General features: G+C 40.7%; 1 protein-coding gene across 1 annotated transcript in view; it reads right to left on the minus strand.

Moving 5' to 3' along the window:
* Positions 1 to 799: 799 nt before the first annotated feature.
* The window catches only part of LOC308101470 (uncharacterized protein), a 23,580-nt gene continuing 2,067 nt past the window's right edge, over positions 800 to 22,312 (minus strand). Inside the window, exons 3-9 of the mRNA XM_080450887.1 lie at positions 20,057 to 20,208; positions 18,799 to 18,937; positions 8,021 to 8,074; positions 7,908 to 7,927; positions 4,155 to 4,266; positions 1,318 to 1,469; positions 800 to 963 (exon numbers count right to left, since the gene is read on the minus strand). Coding sequence (XP_080307013.1) covers positions 823 to 963; positions 1,318 to 1,469; positions 4,155 to 4,266; positions 7,908 to 7,927; positions 8,021 to 8,074; positions 18,799 to 18,937; positions 20,057 to 20,208 — 770 coding nt within the window. The 3' untranslated portion in view covers positions 800 to 822. The remainder of the gene's footprint in view (positions 964 to 1,317; positions 1,470 to 4,154; positions 4,267 to 7,907; positions 7,928 to 8,020; positions 8,075 to 18,798; positions 18,938 to 20,056; positions 20,209 to 22,312) is intronic.

Raw genomic sequence — 22,312 nt, forward strand, 5'->3', positions numbered from 1 at the left:
AAAATACCAACCATGTCTAAATATGTCTTTATACTTGTAGGTCATGTGGTGGGATACCCACAATATGTCGGACTATGTCAGCACGATTATGCTGACATAGTCAATCTGTTGTATGAGTTGTAGAACAAGTTTCTGACTGTAAATGTAAGGCAGTTTCTGTTACGGAAAAGGACACCAGTGCTGACATTTTTATTCCTAACAATGTTATCTATATATGACATTTGAATGATATATCTGAATCAAGCAGAGACCAGGTATTTGATGTGACCAACTCTATGCAGTTGAGTACCGTCTAGACAGGTAATATATATGATTTATTTTTTAATTTAAGTTTTAGATTTAACATTCTGATTAGTCCCAAAAAGCATAGTTTTAGTTTTGTTGATAATTAATTTATTAGCTGAAATCCATGATTCAAGATTATTGAAATTTGATTGCAAAGTTTTGTGATGTGTATATGCGATGTGTATGTCTGCATAGAGCCCTGTATCATGACAACACAAAGTTTTCTGTTGTGGAGATAAGAATTAAACCAAAGTAGGGCATTACATATAAGAGTTTATCTAATAGAAGATGTGGTCAACCAGATCAAATGCTTTGGCGAAATCAATAAAGATGGCAAGGTGGTGCATTGTTAAAAACGACATAAGGATCAGGCAGGAGTACAGACTGAGGAGAAATGTCGGTTGAGCTTGAGCTACTAAATGAGGGTTATGTAATATGTTGTTATTAACATTTAACTGATTATAACAAACGTGCATTAGTTAATGGTTTGTCAAGAGATTTGTTGTAATAGTTTGATTTTGCATCTTGGCCATGGTCTTAGCCTTTCGCAACTTGTGTGGTGACCACAGTGTTGGCTGTTTGCCCATCGTCCTTCTGGAGCTTCACTTCCCGACGCATCTGACACCAGACACACCAGTAACACCAGAACACCTTGCAGCAGTCATCACCGAATGAACCCTGGGTGAGGAAGGGAAGGAAGAGATTCTGCCTGTAACTGTATTTAATCATAGGGTTTATGTCACAGCTGAATTATGAATACATCTTGTTTATGTTATGTATTTGCCATCTTTAACAGGTTGTTGTGTGGGCTCCAATGGGGCTATGGTGAATGTCTGCCCCCAAATTTCCACCATAGGAAACCAATACATAGCCCACTCCCATTGCATGCATAAGAATGCCACAATACATACATAGTGTTGACCTTGAATGTGGACCTCCCACAATCCACATTAAGATGAGAACCTTATTGATCCGGCTGGGGAAATTCTGTCACCAAAGACATTGATTCATTCAAGAGGTAGAGGGTCTTACTTCGATGCCGTATCGCTCTCTCATGGAGCCTCGGAGGAGGCAGGACACCACAAAGCAGGACAAGCTATCCACGCATGGCATGCAGCAGCACCAGCCGAAGTCACCAGCTGTCTTGCACTGCATGCAAGGGAAACACCAGAAGCAGAAACAACCTAGAGGGAGGGGACAATGAGATCACAGAATGATTTTTGTATCTCTTTTTCACATGGCACCGGCCGGTCTAGCCGTGGGCATACAATGCCAAATTCAGGATACTCGTGAACAAACTCCTACACCTGAGCAAATCTGCGTTGTTAGGCACGAGTGAAGGGAGTGGCTGAATAGCCACACAGGCTCCTAACGGCTGCAACCCACGACTTACAGACCTGGATAGGCCACCCAGCCTGATGGAGATATGTCAAGTTGCGACTGTGCCGCGCATACATTATATTTATTGAAAAGAAGAAAAAAAAACTTTAATTTGTTATCTCAGACCACTGTTCTGACCATCTGCTTTAGAGTTTCATAACACAGATGCCACAGATGTGTCATCTGTGGCTCTCTACCTTGAGGTGTTCGTGTAGATGGCTGATATAGATCAGGGAAGATGTGGTGTGTTTAGATCTGTGAACATGAATGTTTAAATAACATCTAAAAGTAGTTATCACGTGACATACTCTAAGTACCATTGCAGCTTTCAGTGCAAGAGGTGTTTGGGCATGTTGCAACTGTATGTACTGTTGTAGAGACGTAGTAGAGGTCGGAAAGATGGGTGCAAGTCAGTGTTGTGCAAGAAGGACAAAGCAATGTGCTCTCATTGTTTTGTAGCTTATGGCACAGACTCTATTCAATGTCCTCTGAAGAAAACAGAAGTTGAAGTGATCAAAAATTACGACAGTAGAGAAGATTCCGTATGCCAAAGCAGCTAGGAAGGTTGAAGAAACCAACAAAGCAAAGGCTCCTCGGAGCAGGTAGGTTATTGTGGGCCAGCAATGTTCGGAATTCGCCAATCTGGAATTTGAAAAATCCGACGGATCCGTCTTGATCACTTGACTATAGAGATAATGTGTAACGATTTGCGTGATGTTTGGAATTTATTTTTTTGTGTGCAAAAATCGGCCTCCTGGTGGCGCTATAATAGGGCAATTTTAAAATGGTGGCCTTCGTTCCTCAATGTAGTGCGAATGTGTGTGCAAAATGGTCATTCATGGAAATCGCACGCTGTGTTCGTGATTTGAGGGATTTTGTTCAAAACGGAGCACTCCTACAAACGTAGGAAGCCAATCTTAGACAATCAGGATGGAATATGGAAAATCTGGAAGACCTGTTTTGTTTAATGACTATAGAGATACTGTGTACCGGTTTGCGTGATCTTTGGACAAAATCTGTAGGAGTACTGTACAAAAATGTGTTTTGCAGAAATCAGCCTCCTGGTGGCGCTGTAACAGGGCCATGTGAATAATTTGGGGCAGAGTTTCTGCTCTGGCATCCAGGGAGTGTGTGTGTAGTGTTTCACTACGAACAAGCCAACGGTGCCGGAGATTAGCTGTTCACACACACACACGGACGGACACACGGACGGACACAAGGACGGACGGACGGACGGACAAACAATGACACAGGGAGAGAGTTGGCACACTGTAGGTACAGTCAGGTATTTGGCATTTCTTGCCATGGTAGTTTAACCCATTCAGACCTGAGTCAGATTCTAAAAACACCTTCTAAATCCTGACCTAAGTTTTCTGAAAAACTTCAAATATTTATTCAAAAATTACAACAAATGTATGTTGCTATATGTTGTACATAGTAACCTGAAAGGTATAGTTACAAATAGGGTTTCCCACCCAAAATGGGTTAAGGACCATACCAGCAGGGGTGTAGTGGAGTTGGAGCGCATAGAAAATCCCCCGCGATTTCATTTCAGTGAATCTTGCTCACACAGTTTCTCCGTTTTTTGACAATAGAGCACACACCTTATGTTTTGATACATGTTTTGAGACAGCACATTAGTGTCCTTTATGCATCCTATGTCATGATGCTCGTACACATTGTGGGCCTAAGCTTGCAGTAGGAAAGGTAACGCACAACAATGGCTGTGGTGAGGTGCTGACTACTGAAACAAACTTAAAAAGAAGAAAAAGGTATTGCACACTCTGGCTCCATAGGACGTCTTTGATTGACGTTTCGGCCTGCTGGCCTTCCTCAAAATTAACAAAAGCTTAGAGAGAGGAGAGAGTGGCAATTAGCGTGAGGTCAAGTTACACATTACTGGATCAAATAAAGTGATTTCATTATTTGAAAAAATATTTAGAAATGTATTTGGATTAATTGTTACCAATTAGTGAAAATTCTGGCCTGGGCCCATAGATTAATAGTCTGGGAGGGGCACATATCCCATAGCCTAAGGCACAATATCTCTGCAGTGAGGATTAATTCATACAAATTACATTTGTTAGGCCTATGGTTGATGGCAAATAGAGTTCCTTGGCCTACTGGCAGCGTGCACAAGAAATATGACACTGACTCATCTGTGCCTCTATTTGTGGCAATCAATCATCTCGCACACGTTCTCTACTTGCACGAATCAAGCCTCTCATGCAGCAGATGAAATAATTGATTCCTACAGACCATTAAACATTTATCAGTGGATGATGTTTTGGAGCATTTGTTTTTATTTCTATTTCTATTTTATTTGGTACAGTCTCAGCTTCTCTAAGAAGCTGAGACTGTAAGGGTCGCTGTCCTCGGCACATGGCCTTATGGGATATCCTACACAGCCAAGGAGCTACTTGATGTTTCCTTGAAATGTTGTCAGATCAAGGGACCTATAGTAACAAAATGGTTCATAGATGACTTACAGGTTTCCATATCCGAGCCGCAGTCACACAAGTCTGTGCTCCATGATTCTGACATCTGTTTGGTGGTGGCGGTGGCACCTGGTTGCTGGACGACGACGGTGGCCATGTCTGTCTATAAGACCAGGACATGGAGATGAGGAAGAATTAAAGGAAATAAAGGAATTCAAAACTACGTGTTATGTATATTTTCTGCATCTATGGTTAAGTCCCGGTCCACGTTCTATCCAGTCTTTAAATACATCCTGTAGACAGACAGACAGACAGACAGACAAACAGAGAGACAGACAGACAGACGCAGAGCTTGCTTCAGCCAGCTTCTTCAGAAATACATATACAGTATATTGTACTTGTTATGGGAATTTGTATTAGAGCTATAAATCATAATCAGCCATACTGTCCCTTTTATGCCCATATATGGAGATCCCTGATGTCATCAGTATATGTCCATGTATGGGCATGAATAACTCTCCATAAAATGTATGTATACAATATGTATACAAATCTGAAAATAAAAATGGGACATTCTGCATAATGAGAACGGTACTTTTACTTTTGCTACTTGAATATATTCTAATGTCAATGCATTTTTACTTTTACTCACGTAAAATATTGAATACAGGACTTTTGCTTGTAACACAATGTGTTACAACACATTACATTGTGTTATTGCTTTTACTTAACTCACCTTATTCTTGGCTCCTCTCAGGGCGGTGCCATTGAGTTTTTCTCTACATTTTTGGTATAGTGGCCATATTTGTAATAAGCACACAGAGCGCTCTAGATGGATTCAATCATAAATCTGAGCATGCCAATGTGTTTCTAATGCTCAAAAAGCATAAAATAGACAACAAGTTTGCCAAAAGTGGCAAAGATGAAGGTACAGTAAAATTCATTTTCAGATACACGCTATCTTTGAGACACACCCAGTCATAAAGATAAGCATTCCAACATGTTTCTAATGGTAAAAATATATATATATATATTTCTGTACCTTTTCATTTTACGCTGTTATATATTCTACTATACTATTATTACAGTAATAATAAAACTAAATGATTTAAGCTATTATCAAAAAATATATATAATACATTTAAATACATTTATTGATTTGGGGTGGACAAAATGTAAAGAAAAGGTTCTCCTTGGAGATAAAACAGGAGGCAATCGGACATTTGAGGCATTTTGTTCAAAACGAGCCACTCCTGCAAACTTTAGATGCAAATCTTAGCCAATCAGGATGGAATATGAAAAATCGGACAAATCTGTCTTGATCACATGACCATAGAGATAATGTGTACCGAATTGCGGGATGTTTGGACAAAATCTGTAGGAGTATCAAAAAAATGATTTCGCAAAAATCGGCCACCTGGTGGCGCCAAAAAAGGCTGACGTGAAAAATGCAGGGCAGAGGTTTTTCCTTGGCCTCTAAGGAGTGTGTGTGCACAGTTCCACGTCGAACGGGCCAACGTTGCCGGAGATTAGCTGTTCACAGACGGAGGGGTGAACTGACACACATCCAATTTTTTTATACTTAATTATTTTTCGTATGGGCACCACAGTGAGTAGTCATGTGACTACCAAGAAAGACAACACAAAATACAACATTGGGACAAAGGGCAAAACAAAACAAAAAACTAGAACAAATAAGGCACCAAGTTAACACAAAGTAGACATCATTAACATGGAAAAAGAAACTAAAATAAAGAAACAGAAACAAGGTACGGAGGCACATAAAAACTAACCCATGTTCAAGTTCATATTCTTTACCTCTCTTTTTCTCCAACTAAAACATCAGAGCAAACCGATCATTAATTAACTATGAAGGAAAGGTCAGAAAATTCCAATTTTTTTAAAAGGGACACTTTATTGGGTCCTAAAACATTTTTGATTTTGTTTTATTAGTGTGGTTGCCCTAACAGGGCAACCAGACTATAGTAATCCTCACACTTTATTATTAATATAGATAAACAATAGTTTAGATCGTCTCTCCTCCCACAGTTTTTATTCCCCAATTTAGTGCCATATCTCAAAATGACCGTCTTGACCTGGAATCGTGCGCTTGTATTTTGCTAAGAGATTGGTTAAATAGTTTAATTGATATTGATTTATTAGTGCATTAAATTTCCCCATCCGCTTTAATGAAAAAGTGAAAAAACTCAAATTCAAGTATTTTTTTCTCTAAAACCGTAAGAGCTAGAGTTACCAGATTTGGAGAGGAGGTTCATAATTTAGTCCGAAATTATTGAAAAAATAATCACACCAATCGGCCACATGGTGGCGCTATAACAGTCCCCTTTACGTTTTGGCCTATAACTCTTGAACCGTAGGTCGTAAAATCAAAATTTATTTTCCCCTGGATTCCTTGGGTCACGACGCATCTCCCCATATAGGCCACGCCCATTTGCGTCAGGATAGATTTTCCGCCATTTTGAATTTGATTCAAAACACACTTTTAGCTCCTTTTCCCGGACGTAAATCGGTACACATGATCTCTGGGCCCATGCGATAAACATATCCAAACGGCATTTTGATAGTCCTTACCGTTCGTCCGTAAATGGCTTCCAAAGTTAGTGGGAGGGGCCCGTTTTACCAAAAATGCTACAAATCACGAACGAAACGTCCGGTCAATCCCAAATGTGAATCACATGTCGAGGGTGGTTTACTCAACGAATCCCCAAAATAATTTCCACTTTGACCCATAGAGGGCGCCACAAATGCCCAAAACGTAACCGTTTTATGCAAAAACATGATTTTTGGGGGATCAATCCTCTCAAAATGAAAAGCAAGTGATCTCAGGAGTGACGTGACAATGTAATTGCCGCAGCCTCCGACGGTATTCCTCCCAGCGTATTACTCGGGTCCCGGCGGCACCGACCCGCGAATCGCGTCGGCGCAACCACACTTTGCAATTGCCCTGAATTGCGACGCGTCTAGTTTTTTTTAACATTCCTTTGTATCATTTATTTGTTGTATCATATTTGATACAAGGGGTATTAAAAGGGGTATTTCAAGTCGGTTTTACTGCCTCCCCCTGGCCAGCCGGGGCGCCTGATGGAGGGGAAAGGAACTGGTTGGAATAACGTGTTCCTTCCACGCGCTACGTCCAACCAGGGAAACTCTCCCCTGTCAGGTGATAAGAAGGTCAGTTAGCTCTCATGCATTGAAGGAGGCATGAACTCGGCCCTGGCCTCCCTAGGTTGGCAGAGGGAGTGTAGTGCCCAGGATTACATAGAGATTGGCACTGGGTGTAAAAAATAGGGTTACAAAATCGTGGGATAAAATTTTGAAACAAAAAAAAAATCAAGTCGGTTTTAACATTACAAAAAAAAACTTTTAGACCTGTAGTATCAAATATGATACAAATCGTAAAGGACTATAGACCTGTAGTATCAAATATGATACAAACACTTTTGACATCATAAAAAACAAACTCAAATGCTACATTTTGAGAGCTCTTAAGTGCATTCAAGTTATCCAACACTTATTTCAAAATATTAGTAAAGATATACTAGGAAAACGTACCCGAACTGCTTAAAAAATAATTGTTTGTTAGTAGTGCATCAACCTCTCCTGTTTAGTTGATGGCAGCCATTTTGGGTCAGACCACCTGAGGCTCTGTAACTACCTGCAGTGCAAATGGTATGGTCCAGGGGGAAGTGGGGATGTGTCAGATATGATACAACAGGTTCTTGGTCCAAGTATTGATTACACTGATTTATTAAAAAATCAGTGTAATGTGTGTATCATATCTACCTTACAATTCGCATTACTGGCTGAAAGGGGGAAAGGGGAAAATCAGTCACCACAGCTGTTTTGCGCATGCGTATGAGTGCGCGTGCTCTGTCTCCTTTCACTGTGCCATTCACCGGTGTCGTCTTTCACCGGTGTTGCCAGATTGTGCGTGAGCAACAAGAAACCAGCTTCATGAAAAAACACAAAGCTGCGCACTGCGCACTGCGCACTGCGCACTGCGCATGCGTCGACGCACTTTCTCTAACCAATTTACACCCACTTCACGCTTACAAAACCTGGACATGGCAACGTCGCTCATCGTTCTGTGATTGACAGCAAAAGTTGGCCAATCAGGTGGCGAGTTCGCAGCCTGAAAAAAGACGAACGGCAGCCATTGTTGGTTGTGCGAGTCAGGGTCTATGGTCAGGGTGCGAGTGCCTTCACCTCTTATTTTCGCTTATTAAACGCTCTCAAACTTCTTCTATGAGGCACGGAATTCATGCCGATGGGGTCCGCGATGTTTCACGGGGGTCCGCGATGTTTCGCGGGGGTCCCAAGACTCCCAGGGGGTCCGCGGACCCTCTAGAAGTAAAATTGTTAAAAAATAAATACAAACTTTTTGGGGGACATTTCTTCATGAAAAACTAAAAACAGCCGATGGGGTCCGCGATGTGCCACGGGGGTCTGCGATGTTTCGTGGGGGTCCCCAAGACTCCCAGGGGGTCCGCGGACCCCCTGGGAGTAAAATTATTTTACAAAATGTAAAAACATTTTTGGGGGAAATTTTTATCCCACGATTTTTGACCCCCAAAATACGCGAGCCCTCGCTTATTTTTGCGCGGACGTAATTTGTTTGTCATTGTGGTGAATGTTGTGTGTGCTGCTGATGTTTGTTGTGTGCAGCTTAATGTCAGAGTGTTTGTGTTGGAGCGCCTCAGTGCGGCTGCAGAGTTCATGTGCAACATCTTGCATGTGTGGCTGTGGCTTTACAGTTTTCCTTCGCCATGTCTGTAGGTCACGGCCTGGAGACCCCAGGGTCTCCAGGGACCCCTAAGGGGGGGGCCCAACCCTCTGGGTTTTTTTTTTTTTTTTTTTTTTTATCCCATGCTTTTGTACCCCCAAACAAAATTTTCTTTGGGGGGGTTAGGGGGGGGGGTACTAGAATTCTGCCCGCGTAGCGGGCAGAACTTCTAGTATGATACGTTTGGTGACATAGGGTTAAGTCAGTCGTTCATCAAGTGCCTGATAATAAAACAGCACCGTGTTAAAAGTGCTCCCCCCCATTTGGTTGTTGACTCTTCCTTATATATTTCCAATGGTACTCTATATGCTTTTAGTTAGGCTGAGGTGCTAAGTGCTCATAGCTTGCATTATGGTCCCCCCCCCCCCGTCCACACCCACACGTACACTTTCCATGTAGCACTCCCATTTAGCCCACAGAGTACTACTCTTAAGATTTCCTCTGATTTTATATGTTAACTGCTCCATTACTTTTATTTGTTCGATTAGTTCCCTACACACATACACATACACACGGACGGACGGGCGGACGGAGGGACAGGGGGAAAAAAAAAACATAGTCTCGGCCACACCTTCTTCAGCCTGGCGGAGACAATTATACCCTCAATTTGGTTCCATTTGCACACTTTCAGAGTTACAGACCCATAACTTCTTATGGACCCCTGGGGGTCCCCAGACCCCAGTTTGAGAACCACTGTGATAGAGCAGAGCACTTAAAGTTAGATAGATGGATAACTTTATTGATCCCGCAGGGGAAATTCAGTCGCCCAGAGGCAGCACAGCAGTTAAGAGTTACAGGTACAGAGAAGGAAAGTACTGTCGTATACAGCAATACAAGGCAAGAATGAATGACAATAAGAAGCACTGTCAATACAGAAAAAATGGTATACAATATAGTGTATACAACTATACTGCACTATGCAGAAAAATTACGGCACACGTTTACAGTGATCTCACCGTATCCTGCCCCAGAACAGTGTCCATTACAATCAGTGCAATCCAATTAAATAGAGTGTCCATTTCAATCGAGTAGAGTGCAATGCGAAAGAACCCCCCTCCCCACCCCTATAAATAAATATGACTGTCCCTTGGCACAGAGTAACGCTATAGACTGGCGGAGCACTTACTGCAGTCTGCAGTCTCCACAGGTTGAAAAAGAATAAAACACCAGGCGATAGATTGATCCATGACAGGTTGAGTAAAACACCAGGCGATAGACTAATCCATGACAGGTTGAAACATAATAAAACACCAGGCGATAGACTGATCCATGACAGGTTGAAACAGAGTAAAACACCAGGTCTGTCTTTCAAATGGGGTTCTGGTACAAGTAGCTTTCTGTGTGTTATCAATCCATTCATAATCCCATGCCAAAACACACATTTCAAATTTAGCCTACCTGCTGTACATAGAACCGAAGCATTCTACTTCAAACTGATGAATCTCTGTTATTATTGACCCTCATTATTTGAAAAACGTTTATTACTGGCATGCAGTGATCTTGTCATCTTGTGACTATACATTACACAAGATGTACTCCTGTTTTCAAGGTGTTACAGGTTTCCTCTGTAAATAACCTAAAGATGTAATAACATGATTACATACATAAATGTTTTCCTTTGAATTTCAGCTGCCTCTGAATCTGTCTTGAGAGATTAGAGATTAGTGATAGCATTGCATAAGGAAATGTATTATGAAATTCAATAAATCAAATATAATGTACTGTAGGTGTGTAAGTAATAATCCATAGAATATAGCATTTATTTTACCATTACATATTTACAGCAGCTTTTCACCAGCAATGGGTTACATGCAAAGCACCTCTCTATGGCTGGCAGAATTGCTAATTTAGTTATAAAACAAGTTAAGAAATCCAGAAGAGGTGGAGATTTAGACACCAAACTCCTTCAAACTGAATCCAGATGGATTTTCCATGTACAGTCTGTTAACCTGGGTGGTATGAATGAAGACATCTCCCTCCAGTGTTATCTATAGGAACCCTTTATTGAATAGCCTATGTACTTCTGTGATGATTTTTTATTTTTTATTTTTTCAAAAATATTTTGTTGAAAGATGACAGACGAGAAGTGTTGAATTAGTGGTCTTTTATTGATGAGCCATGCATAAGCAAACGTCCATGGACTATGCAATATCAGCTGAGGCTTTGCCCCTCAGCCCATGAAGTCCCTTCACTCTTAACCAGACCATATTTTGTCTGACCAATCAAGCTGAACTTATGCTTAGCAATACATCATTATTACCACACATCACATCACATATTTTGCCAGAGAATGTCCTTTTTCTCCTGCCATTGCAAATCACGTACACGGTTTTGCAGCCAGGATAAGTCAGGGCAACCTGTAGCAAGCATCCTGTTTCCCATTCAGCTTCCAACATGATCTCTAAGATATCCAGCTGCTCTGCTGCAGCCTTCCCTTGCTCCCTTCTTAACTGCTGAATATTACATTCCTTAGCCTGTCCTTCCTAGGCCTTCAGTCACACACATTATAAGAATATTACATGTTTTATGTTTTTTTCCCATAACACTTTAAAAAAATGTTTTAAAGACGGAGTGCCGTGATTTTCAGTGATTGTTTCCCCCCCTAAAACGTAATCATCAGGTATTCTGGTTATACTAGGAAGAAGATTTTTTTCAAAAAAGTGCACAGAAATTGTTTAAATTATGTTTTTATGTGGACACGCCTCCAGTTCATTAAGTATACCTGGTTCTCACCTTAGCACCTCCTCCACCACCTTAGCACCACCCACCTGTCCTAGTCCCTCCTCCTCCTCATGCCCACACCTGTTGTGTTATGATAATGAGGGGGAGGGTATGTTTTTACTATGTCACTAAAGCACTGTTTTTCTATTCGCACGTTTGACCCTCAAGGTTTCAGCCACCAGGTAGAAACTCAAAATAGTCAGAGAAGACATAAAACACCATAAAAACACCACCAGGGGGCTTAATGAAGTTCTATCAACCTCATAGACACATGAAAAACAGAAAAAGTGCAAAACCATGGCACCACCTCTTTAAAAAAATGCTAACATGTTTATATGTGACATGGACATGGTTATGTCCAGAGCCGTATAAGAGAGTCACATCACTAGCATAGACTCCCATTGTAAGGATGGAATACGGAAATGCTCTGTCTATCTCAATGAGGAAGTTCCAATGTTTGGAACTACAGCCCATAGCAGCCCACTTTGCGGTGAGATCAAAGCGTGACGCAACTCTCTCTTATACGGCTCTGGTTATGTCCATGCCCCACCATTGCCATGGTGATGTCCTTGAGTAGTTTATTGTTTATTGTTTATTTTAGATCCTCATTAGTGACTGCCTCAGCAGTGACTATTCTTCCCGGGGTCAAACAGTACACTTACAAAATTACAGTGCAATTCTGACATAACCCCTTCCAGCGACAAGTGCAAGAATAACGATGCAACCCTCATTCATCAATACTGGATGTGTCTGCAATTACAACCATTTGGGGAAAATGGGTTCAATACCCTATCTAATATTTTACAGCAAAATCTTTACAGCAAAAAAACAGACCCCCTAATCACATGGTTGACTTTGCCTAATTGCTCACTAGACGTGCTGTTCTGCTCAAGTGGAAGAACGCTGCCCCGCCCATGCTCAGTCAGTGGCGTCGTGACATAATGTCCTGTCTTACTGGAGATGATGCGGTTCTCAATAACTCAATTACCGGCTCTGAGAAAAAAATCTATAAGACCTGGGGTCCGTTTATGGCATCTACACACAAACTACATAGTGTGGCGTACTTTTGCTTTGACTTTTAACACCAAACTACAACAAACCTAAAAATCTTTATTTTATCTGCGCTCCCCCCCCCCTTTTTATTTTCTATTTTAATTTTCAGATTGTGCCTTACAACTGTCCTGGGGATTGAGGGAGGGGGGAGGGTGGGATAGGGGAATGTAGTATATTGTATTCTCTTTCTCCTTGTTGTATATCTTTGTGATATATTGAATATTAAGTTGCTATGTATACACGCCCCTGGTCTATGTTAATTTGTTTTAATTGCAATTAAAACAAATTACAAGCAAGTGGCCTTGATGATCCTGATAACCCTGATTTTTGCACAGCTCACTTTAAGCACAGAGCACTTTATGGGCATGTTAAAATAAAATAACTCCTGTCTAAGGAAGGAGTCTTCCTTAATAGTTTATGCAGAGAGTGAGTCTTTTTCTGACAGTTTTCCTTTGGTAAAATGTCTAACACATTCACTTTTCCACTTTCCCCTTGTGCCAAACGCATTCACTATCCCCAATATCCCAAACCAGTAAGAAATATTATTTTCATATAGGCTCTTGACCCGTCTCATTTTCTGGTAGTGTTACAATGCAAGACAGCACACACATAGCTACCACTGGTGCAATGCTATTACATATTGTCTAACTATAGAAATGTATACCTGGCCAGAAATCACTATGAGCATTATTTCCCTCATATGGTCCCAACCGACCCTACTGGTTCACGGACTAACAAGCTATGCTTTCAAAGTAGCTTCCCCAACACTGAAATTAATCAACATTTCCATTAATATACAACACATTCTTTGTCTTACCTTTAGTGGTGACTTTAATTGTTTCTGTACAATTAACAATAAAACAATTGTGGAAAATAGCTCCCTAAATCAGTCCAACCGCTATTTATTCTACACGAGAGCAAGTGAACTGAAAAAGAGTAGCTATTTCTTACGCCTGCAGCGATCTCCCAGACGGTCTCAGTAACAATTGGCGACGCCCCCTTCTGTGATGTACGCGGAACTGCCTCTCACATGGGCGGACCGCTTTAAATAACTCCCCAAACCCCTGAAACATCAGATGGCTTTGAAGGACTGATGGAGAGGTTCCTGGCCAACATCCAGAGGGCAGCTGACTGAGGTGTTCGAACTAGACATTCACAAGGCAGGTCTCTGTCTCCACCCAGGGAAGTGCCACCTGACCATGACTCAGTTACACAGTTGAAGTTAACCTGTGGCAAGCATCCTGTTTCCCATTCAGCTTCCAACATGATCTCTCTGGCTAAGGATTTCCAGCTGCTCTGCTGCAGCCTCCCCTTGCTCCCTTCTTAACTGCTGAATATTACATTCCTTAGCCCAGTGTATATCAACCCTGGCAAACGTCCCAATTTTGGGCCGGGGCTACTGCTGAGGTGTGCCGCGCCGTTTGAAGAAGGTTTGAAAAAATATAATTTTGAAAAAAAAAAAAAAAAAAAAAAAACTTTATTTTTTTATTTTTTTAAACAATAATAATAATCAGGCATGCAAACAGCCCGAGGTGAAAAGGGTGACAACATGCTGTTTTTTTTCGGGTCAGGTGTCACACTATTGCCCTATTTGGATTCAAAACGGCTAGTGGAAGCTGAAAAGCTACAAGTTTGCATGTCTGAATAATGCAAAAACAGAAATATTTGTTTGCATTTGCTTTTTTTCTCCCCCATATATGTTCATGATAAAAAAGTGCGTATCGTATCGTATCGAAATCGTATCGAAGTTGTGTGCCCAATATCGTATCGTATCGTTTCGTGAAATTAGTCGGCACACCCCTAGTGTGTGTATATAGATATACCGTATATATATATATAATTATATATATATATATATATACCGTATATCTAGGTGTGCCCTGGGATTTTTTGGCTATGCCAGGTGTGCCTTGGCACAAAAAAGGTTGATATACACTGCTTAGCCTGTGTCCAGGCCTTCAGAGTCACACACATTATAATAATATTACATGTATTATATGTTTTTTTCCATGACCCTTTCAAAAAATGTATAAGACAAATGCTAACATGTTTATATGTGACATGGTCTGTACAAAGTACATTTCATGTGTAATGCTGTGTAACCGTAGTAGGTCCTTTTTGTGTTATGTCCAGAGCCTTATAAGAGAGTTACGTCACTCACTAGCCATTGTAAGTTCCAATGTTTGGAACTAGATCAAAGCGTGATGCGACTCTCTCTTTTATGGCTCTGGTTATGTCCACGCCCCATCATTGCCATGATGGTGATGTCCTTGAGTAGTTTATTGTTTATTGTTATTTTAGATCCCCATTTAGTGACTGCCTCAGCAGTGACTATTCAACAGTGCAATTACAAAATGACAGTGCAATTCTGACATAACCCCTACCTACCTGCGACGAGTGCAAGAATATCGATGCAACACTCATTCATCAATACTGGATGTGTCCGCAATTACAACCATTTGGGGAAAATGTGTTCAATACCCTATCTAATATTCTACAGCAAAATATAGACCCCTAATAGCGCTGCTCGGCACTGCTGGAGGGGAGGATCCTCCTTTGACCGTACAGAGTGTCGTATGGTTGACTTAGCCTTATTGCTGTCTAGACGTGTTGTTCTGCTCAAGTGGAAGGACGGACGCTGCCCCGCCCTAGCCCTGGTCCAGAGCGTTAGTGAGTTCTGAGTTCTCTCTAACGCCCTGCCTGCTCGGCTCTGCTTATAGACAAAGAATTGCACTGCCCTGCGAGGGCTCCAAGTAGTACAAAATAAACATAACTACTTCACTACTCACCAAAACAAAGACTGGTTTGTGTTGTTGAAGGTCTATTCTCCAGGGTGGGAAGCCTCTCAGCACCCCACCTTCTCTGTATAATACACTTTTTTGGGCAGAAAATAAAATATGTCCACGAGACGGAAATTATTTTATCTACTCCACTGCGCCCTCTACAGATTTGGTCTATATAAATTACCATTGACCATATCTGCAGAGGGCGCGGTGGAATTAATTTCCATCTAGCGGACAAATTCTATTTTCTGCCCAAAAAGTGTATTATACAGAGAAAGTGGGGTGCTGAAATGCTCCCCACCCTAAGGAATAGACTTTCAACAACACAAAATAGCCTTTGTTTTGGTGAGTAACGAAGTAGTTTTGTTAATTATTTTACTACAGTTGGAGCCCTCGCAGTTCAGCAGAGCCGAGCGCCTGGCAGGGCGTTAGAGAGATCTCACTTACGCTCTGGACCAGGGTAGCCCCGCCCGGGCTCAGTCAGTGGCTTCGTGACATAATGTCCTGTCTTATAACTGGAGATGATGCGGTTCTCAATAACTCAATTACCGGCTCTGAGAAAAAAATCTATAGGACCTGGGGTCCGTTTGTGACATTCTACCACAACACACAAACTATACCTAGTGTGGCGCACTTTTGCTTTGACTGTAACACCACAACAAACCTAAAAATCTTTATTTTATCTGCTCCGATCATTTTATTGCTCCCTTTTATTTTCTATTTTAATTGTATTGAAAATTAAGATGCTATGTATACTCACCCCAGGGCTTTGTCTAAAAACTGAATAAAAAGATTTTGAAAGGAACAATGTACAGTGCAATTTAAAAAAAATACAAGCAAGTGGCCTTGATAAGAGCAACTTGTCTGTCTGTGATCCACTCATATAGCACTGATGACGAAGGTCCTAGGACCGAAACGTTTGCTACTTTTGCACCCATCAATTTGAGCACAGTGCACTTTATTTTATAAGCATTTTATTTTTTATGAGCATGCTAAAATAAAATAACTCCTGTCTAAGGAGTCTTCCTTAATAGTTTATGCAGAGAGTGAGTCTTTTTCTTCCAGTTTTCTTTTGGCAAAATTTTTCCACTTTACCCTTGTGCCAAAAGCATTCAAACTGCTTTCAAAGTAGTTTCCCCAACACTGAAATTAATTAACATTTCAATTTATAGCTACAACACATTCTTTGTCTTACCTTTTATGGTGACTTTAATTGTCTCTGCGAAAATAGCTCCTTAAATCAGTCCAACCGCTATTTATACAGCCAGGGGATGGATCATGGGCTGTCTTTTCTCTCTCTCTCTCTCTCTCTCTCTCTCTCTCTCTCTCTCTCTCTCTCTCTCTCTCTGTATCTCCTCTGCCTAAACACCAGATGGTGATGAAACACCATGTACAGCATTAGAGCACTGACTGAACTACTCAAATCATCAACTCCTGTTGGTGATCATCAGAGAAAACAGGGGAAAAACTAATTGTTTAAGACAAGTGAAAGTGCACGGCACCTGGGAATAGTGAAACCGTGAAACCGCCCCTATAAGTGAGGTTTGGAAATTTGTACAATTATCCTGCGCTGTGATTGGCCTGGAAATTTGTACAATTATCCTGCACCGTGATTGGCCAATCACAATCTATTCAGGACTGTGATTGGCCAGTGTCACATGACACATGTGCATAGCCCTATATAAGAAACCATAACTTTAACTTTTAACTTTTTAACATAAATTGGTTTTTTTAAAGTTATGGTTTCGTCCATCATAAAGAGTGTTTCAATAAATGTATTTATCTTTTGTACATGATTGGTTGACTCCATTCAGTATTGTGATTAGCTAGCAAGACACCGCCCACTTCACACAGGGTGTGATTTTTATTAATACTACTCGTATGTTTTCGCATATTACTGTATACTGTATATTATTGTTTGTCCTTAAATGTCTCGAACTGAATACACAGGACCTTAATGGAAACAAGCCCTGAGGGCTTATTTTGGTTATCCTTTTAGCATTCTTTTGAATAAATCTGTGCAAACGTGCCTTTTTCTGGAAAACCATTAATAAAGTATTCAATCAATCAAAAACAAGAACTAAAATGGCAACATGTAAAACATGACTTGATTATTACTGGTGATTTTTTTCAACAACATTAACATTTTCACATCTTTACACACACATTGAATATTGTCTCACCAGAAGAAGTGCTCAGTCAAGATAATGCAGAACAAGCCAAGTTTTATTTTAAAAATATAGTTACAAAACAAAAATAAAACGTAGTAACTCAAAATTGCTTTGGTCGCTGAAAGAACAAGCATCATGCATTACGGTATAGTAGAAAAGTTTCAATCAATATTGTAAAATTCTTAGAGCCAAATGCTAAACATTTCAGTACGTGTATAAAATGAAAACTTTGTGTATGAATATCAAGGTAGTTGTAACATAAACAATGAAATATTGACCTCGTCTTTCAAAAACCTTTCTACCGATTACATACATTTATCTAAAGGACTGTTCAATATTTATGGGAGGGGGTCACCGGAGGATAAGGGGGTAGAATCACGCTTATACATTTTTGTGAGAGTCATGCTTATTAATCTTTGTGATGTGCATGGGATTAATTGGGAGTTATAAATAAGGACAGCTATGTTTAATGGTCATGTGTAATTTGGCCACTTCGACAATGATTGAGAAGTGAAACTAGAATCCTCAGGCCATGCATATAATAGCTTAATTTGTTTTCTGTAAGCTGGGCTGCAGTCAGTGTAGTCACTGTAGATTAATAATGAATACATATTTAATCGGTTATTTCATTTGGTGAAATAACCAATTGACCAGCCTCCGAGCTGGTCAAGGCTCAAAGGGACAAAAGTTGACCACTGGTCACCAAAACCTCAAGGGACACACCTGCTAAACTGGACCAGGAAGCAAAATCACATCCGGTTGCAAGCAAATCACCAACGATAAAGTAACGGGTCAAGGAAAAAAGATTCTGTCCGAGGGATGGCCACGACTTTTTGCATCAGTTTCTCCAGTGACCCCTCATTGTAAATAACGAACAGTCCCTTACATTTGCCTGCTTTGACAAGTGAAGCATAGAAACAGACACATGTTGTTGAATGACTTTGAAACAGATCGTTTGAAAGTTACTGATTACTTAAGGACTCGTTAAAACATCCTGAAACTACAAAATTGATATTACAACATGAAACATTACAACATGAAATAAGTGCAACATGTTGGTCTACTATGATGGTCAGGCGCAGATTAAAGCCCTCCCGCCCCCTAACCTTAAGTGTATCTAGTATGGGTCAAGGGTCAAAGGAAATTAGGGGACAGATCTTAGCCTCTAATAACTTGCGTGGTGACCACAGTGTTGGCTATTGCTGGCCCAGCACGCGTTCTGATCTTCACTTCCCGAGACATCTGGCACCAGGCACACGGGTAACAGCAGAGCAGCGTCCAGCAGTCATCACAGAATGAACCCTGGGTGAGTAAGGGAAGGAAGGAAGGGAGAGAACCAAACAACTGTCAGGAAGTGAACGCCACAGTTTCAAAACGACATAGACATTTGCCTCGTTGGGTTTCATATTTGTTCTGGAGCATCATGGGAGCAGGACACAGCACCAAATACTTGTTGCAGCAATATTACACATTTAATGTGTAACATTGCTGCAACAAGTGATATATATCTGAATGGGAGTGTCCTGACTGAAATCCAATCCAACTATAAACTGGCCTTTGAGGTGATAATAGCCCTTTATGTGTTTGTATCTCTTTGTTCTAGTTAACCCATTCAATCCGGGAACGCATCGGTGTCACTTTAGATTCCTTTGGCTATTCAAAAATAGCAGATATACAAGCTCAAAGAAATCATGAAAATGTGTGCAAATCTTTGAATATATATATATATATATATATTTTAACATAGATATTTTCTTTTCTGCAGAGAAATCTTACAGTATATATTATTATTTTTGTTATGTATTTTTCGTATGTTACACATTTGGATGAAGCAGTAGTGTTTTTAAGACACTCTCCCACTGTGCTGTGGTCAGGCAAACACCCTCACTTATAATTGCGATGCATACCTCCTGTCTACTGTAGCAATGCCACATGTTATATCTCTTTGTTTTATTTGAAATCCCTTTACATTCCAACTTATCAACTTCATTAACCCTTTATACCATCATTCACATTGTTTATTAATTCACTAAAAGGTAGCACAATAAAGGAACAGAGAAATTGAAATATACAGTACATAACGTTCTGTATCTGCATAGAGGGAACATTTAAACCAAAACATAGCCTGAATTATCAATGGTCTGCAAGGACATGAAGGGAAAACAGACTCAAAACACATAAACACACTGTGTGCCAAAAGGCATGTACAAACAAAACCGACGGGAGATACTACGTCCATCTCCTGTCCGCGAGCACAGCGTCCGCAGTGACAAAATACAGCAGGATGTGCTTATAATGCAGAGGACAAATTTCAAGTATGTGCAAATGTACAGTGACATATATATACCCCAACAACAACACCTGTATAATGTGTTTCGTTGCGATAAAATTCTCAACAATCAATGAGGTAGAGGGTCTTACTTGGATGCCGTATCGCTCTCTCATGGAGCCACGGAGAAGGCAGGACACCACCATGCAGGAACAACCATCCAGTATTGGCATGCAGCAGCACCAGCCGAAGTCACCGGCTGTCTGGCACTGCATGCAGGGGAAACACCAGTAGCCACAACAACCTGGAGGGAGGGGAGAAGAGGGAGAAAGCAAGGTGGTCAGCTATAAACAAAGGTGTCTTGTAAAACGATTGATAGCATTTTTTTTCCCCACAGCGCCAGCCAGTCCAGCCGTGGGCAGTACTGCACGTACTGGCTGCACCTGCTGGACAGGAGGAGTAGGATGAAGGCCCAACGTCCTCCCGGTGGGGGCTCCTCACTGGTCAGTATGATACAGCAATGACAACACAGAAATGTGTGTGGGAAGGAATTAATTGGCATAATGACTAAATTGGGGAGAAAAGGGGTGTACAAAATAATTGGCTACTCCAAATTTAGGTAAAAAAGAAAGGGGGGAAAATGGTACGCAGACCTGATCTGTGTTGTTTTCTGGATGGTCTCTGTTACATTTGATCTCTCCCATGTTTTTTTCTTTTACCCTGTGACTTGAGAAGAAAATTCTTAGAATAACTAGTGCAAATATTTACGATTTGACACTATGCTCGTTGATACATTTTTTAATGGTTACTGCATGTAGTAATGTCTATGGGGATTGCATTTTTTTTTTTTTTTTTTTTTTTTATCCCTTAATGAAATCCCTTAAATTCTGGTAGGTACAGTTTTTTCTTTATTTTGTCATAAACATACAAATCTGTCACAAGACATGTAAAATAAAAATAACAAATATTTTTCCAAGTGAAATCTGGGTAATCTCAAATGGTAATCTCCGAATCAGAATCAACTTCATTGTCACATCACAGATTTACAGGTGAAAATGTGTGTGCTCCATCATTTTGTAGTTTTTCGAGAGAAGTGAGAAGATAGAGATAGAGTAAGAGCAGGAGAGAAAACAAAAACAGGTCAAATAATCTCTCTGATCCCCATCTTCATCAAAACAGGAGTACAATAAAGCTGTCTACTATCCCACCTGCTTTTGCTTGCGCCATTGATTCATTTTATTTTGGACCATGAAAAAGGCAGCGGATGGCCAAAGAACAGGGTTACAGTGGCCTCCTTGCAAAGCAGCATGCCTTCAGAATACTCCAACTTGTATGGCTTGTATGTCTCTTCAAAGCTTCTTTTTTTTTACTCAAACATAAAATCTGTTTTACTCTATGGCTATGAAACCTGGAAAACCACCAAAACAATCATCAATAAACTGCAAGTGTTGATTAACAACTGCCTCCAATACATACTGAGGATATGGTGCACAAAATAACAAATATAGACCTGTGGAACTAGACAAACCAGGTGCAAATCGACAATCAAATCTGACGTATACTTAGAAAGTAACTAACCAATATTACAAGACCACAATCCACAAGGAAAGAGGAAGTCAGGGAGACTAAGAGGATGAGCTGAACAGTGGAGAAGTACTGGTTTCAAGAACAAGGGTGATGTACAGAGTTGGATAACTACAGAGGTATAAAGCTGATGAGCCACAGAATGAAGCTATGGGAAAGACTAGTGGAAGCTAGCCTAAGAGAGGTGACAATTAGCAAGCAGCAGTATGGGTTTATGCCAAGGAAGAGCACTACAGTTCACCCTGAGAGTGTTGATGGAGAAGTACTAGAGAAAGTCAGTTAAACTGTGTCTTTGTGGACCTAGAAAAAGCATGCCGAGAGAGGAAGTGTGGTAATATGAGGAAGTCAGGAGTGGCAGAGAAGTATGATGATCAGAGGATAAACAGATGATCCGCTGTGGCGAACCCTGATGGGAATTAACCAGGATAAGAAGAGGCGGTCCACGCTCAATGAACTAAGGAAGAACATGAATTGAGATGACTGGTAGTGGTAGCATCATGTGACTGAAGTAAAATTAGACGCAGCTGTGCCTCCAGTTTCAACAGATGAACTGACTGATTCCAACAGACGTACAATAAAAAAATAAAAACATTTATCTATGGATGACAATTTGGAGCGTTTGTTTTTATTTGTAGTTTCATTTTATTTGGCTTGTAAGTAGACGCTGAGGCTGTAATGGTCGCCGTCTTTGCTGCATAGCATTTTGGGGTATCCTACGCAGTGAAGGAAACACTTTTGTAAAACCAAGGTACCCTACTAGGATGCACCCAATGCTTCCTTCTATAATGAAACATTCATAAGCTGCCATATTTCCTAAAAGTGCT

Source organism: Gymnoscopelus braueri (assembly GCF_963280865.1).
Source record: "Gymnoscopelus braueri genome assembly, chromosome: 15".
Classification (NCBI taxonomy): Eukaryota; Metazoa; Chordata; class Actinopteri; order Myctophiformes; family Myctophidae; genus Gymnoscopelus; species Gymnoscopelus braueri.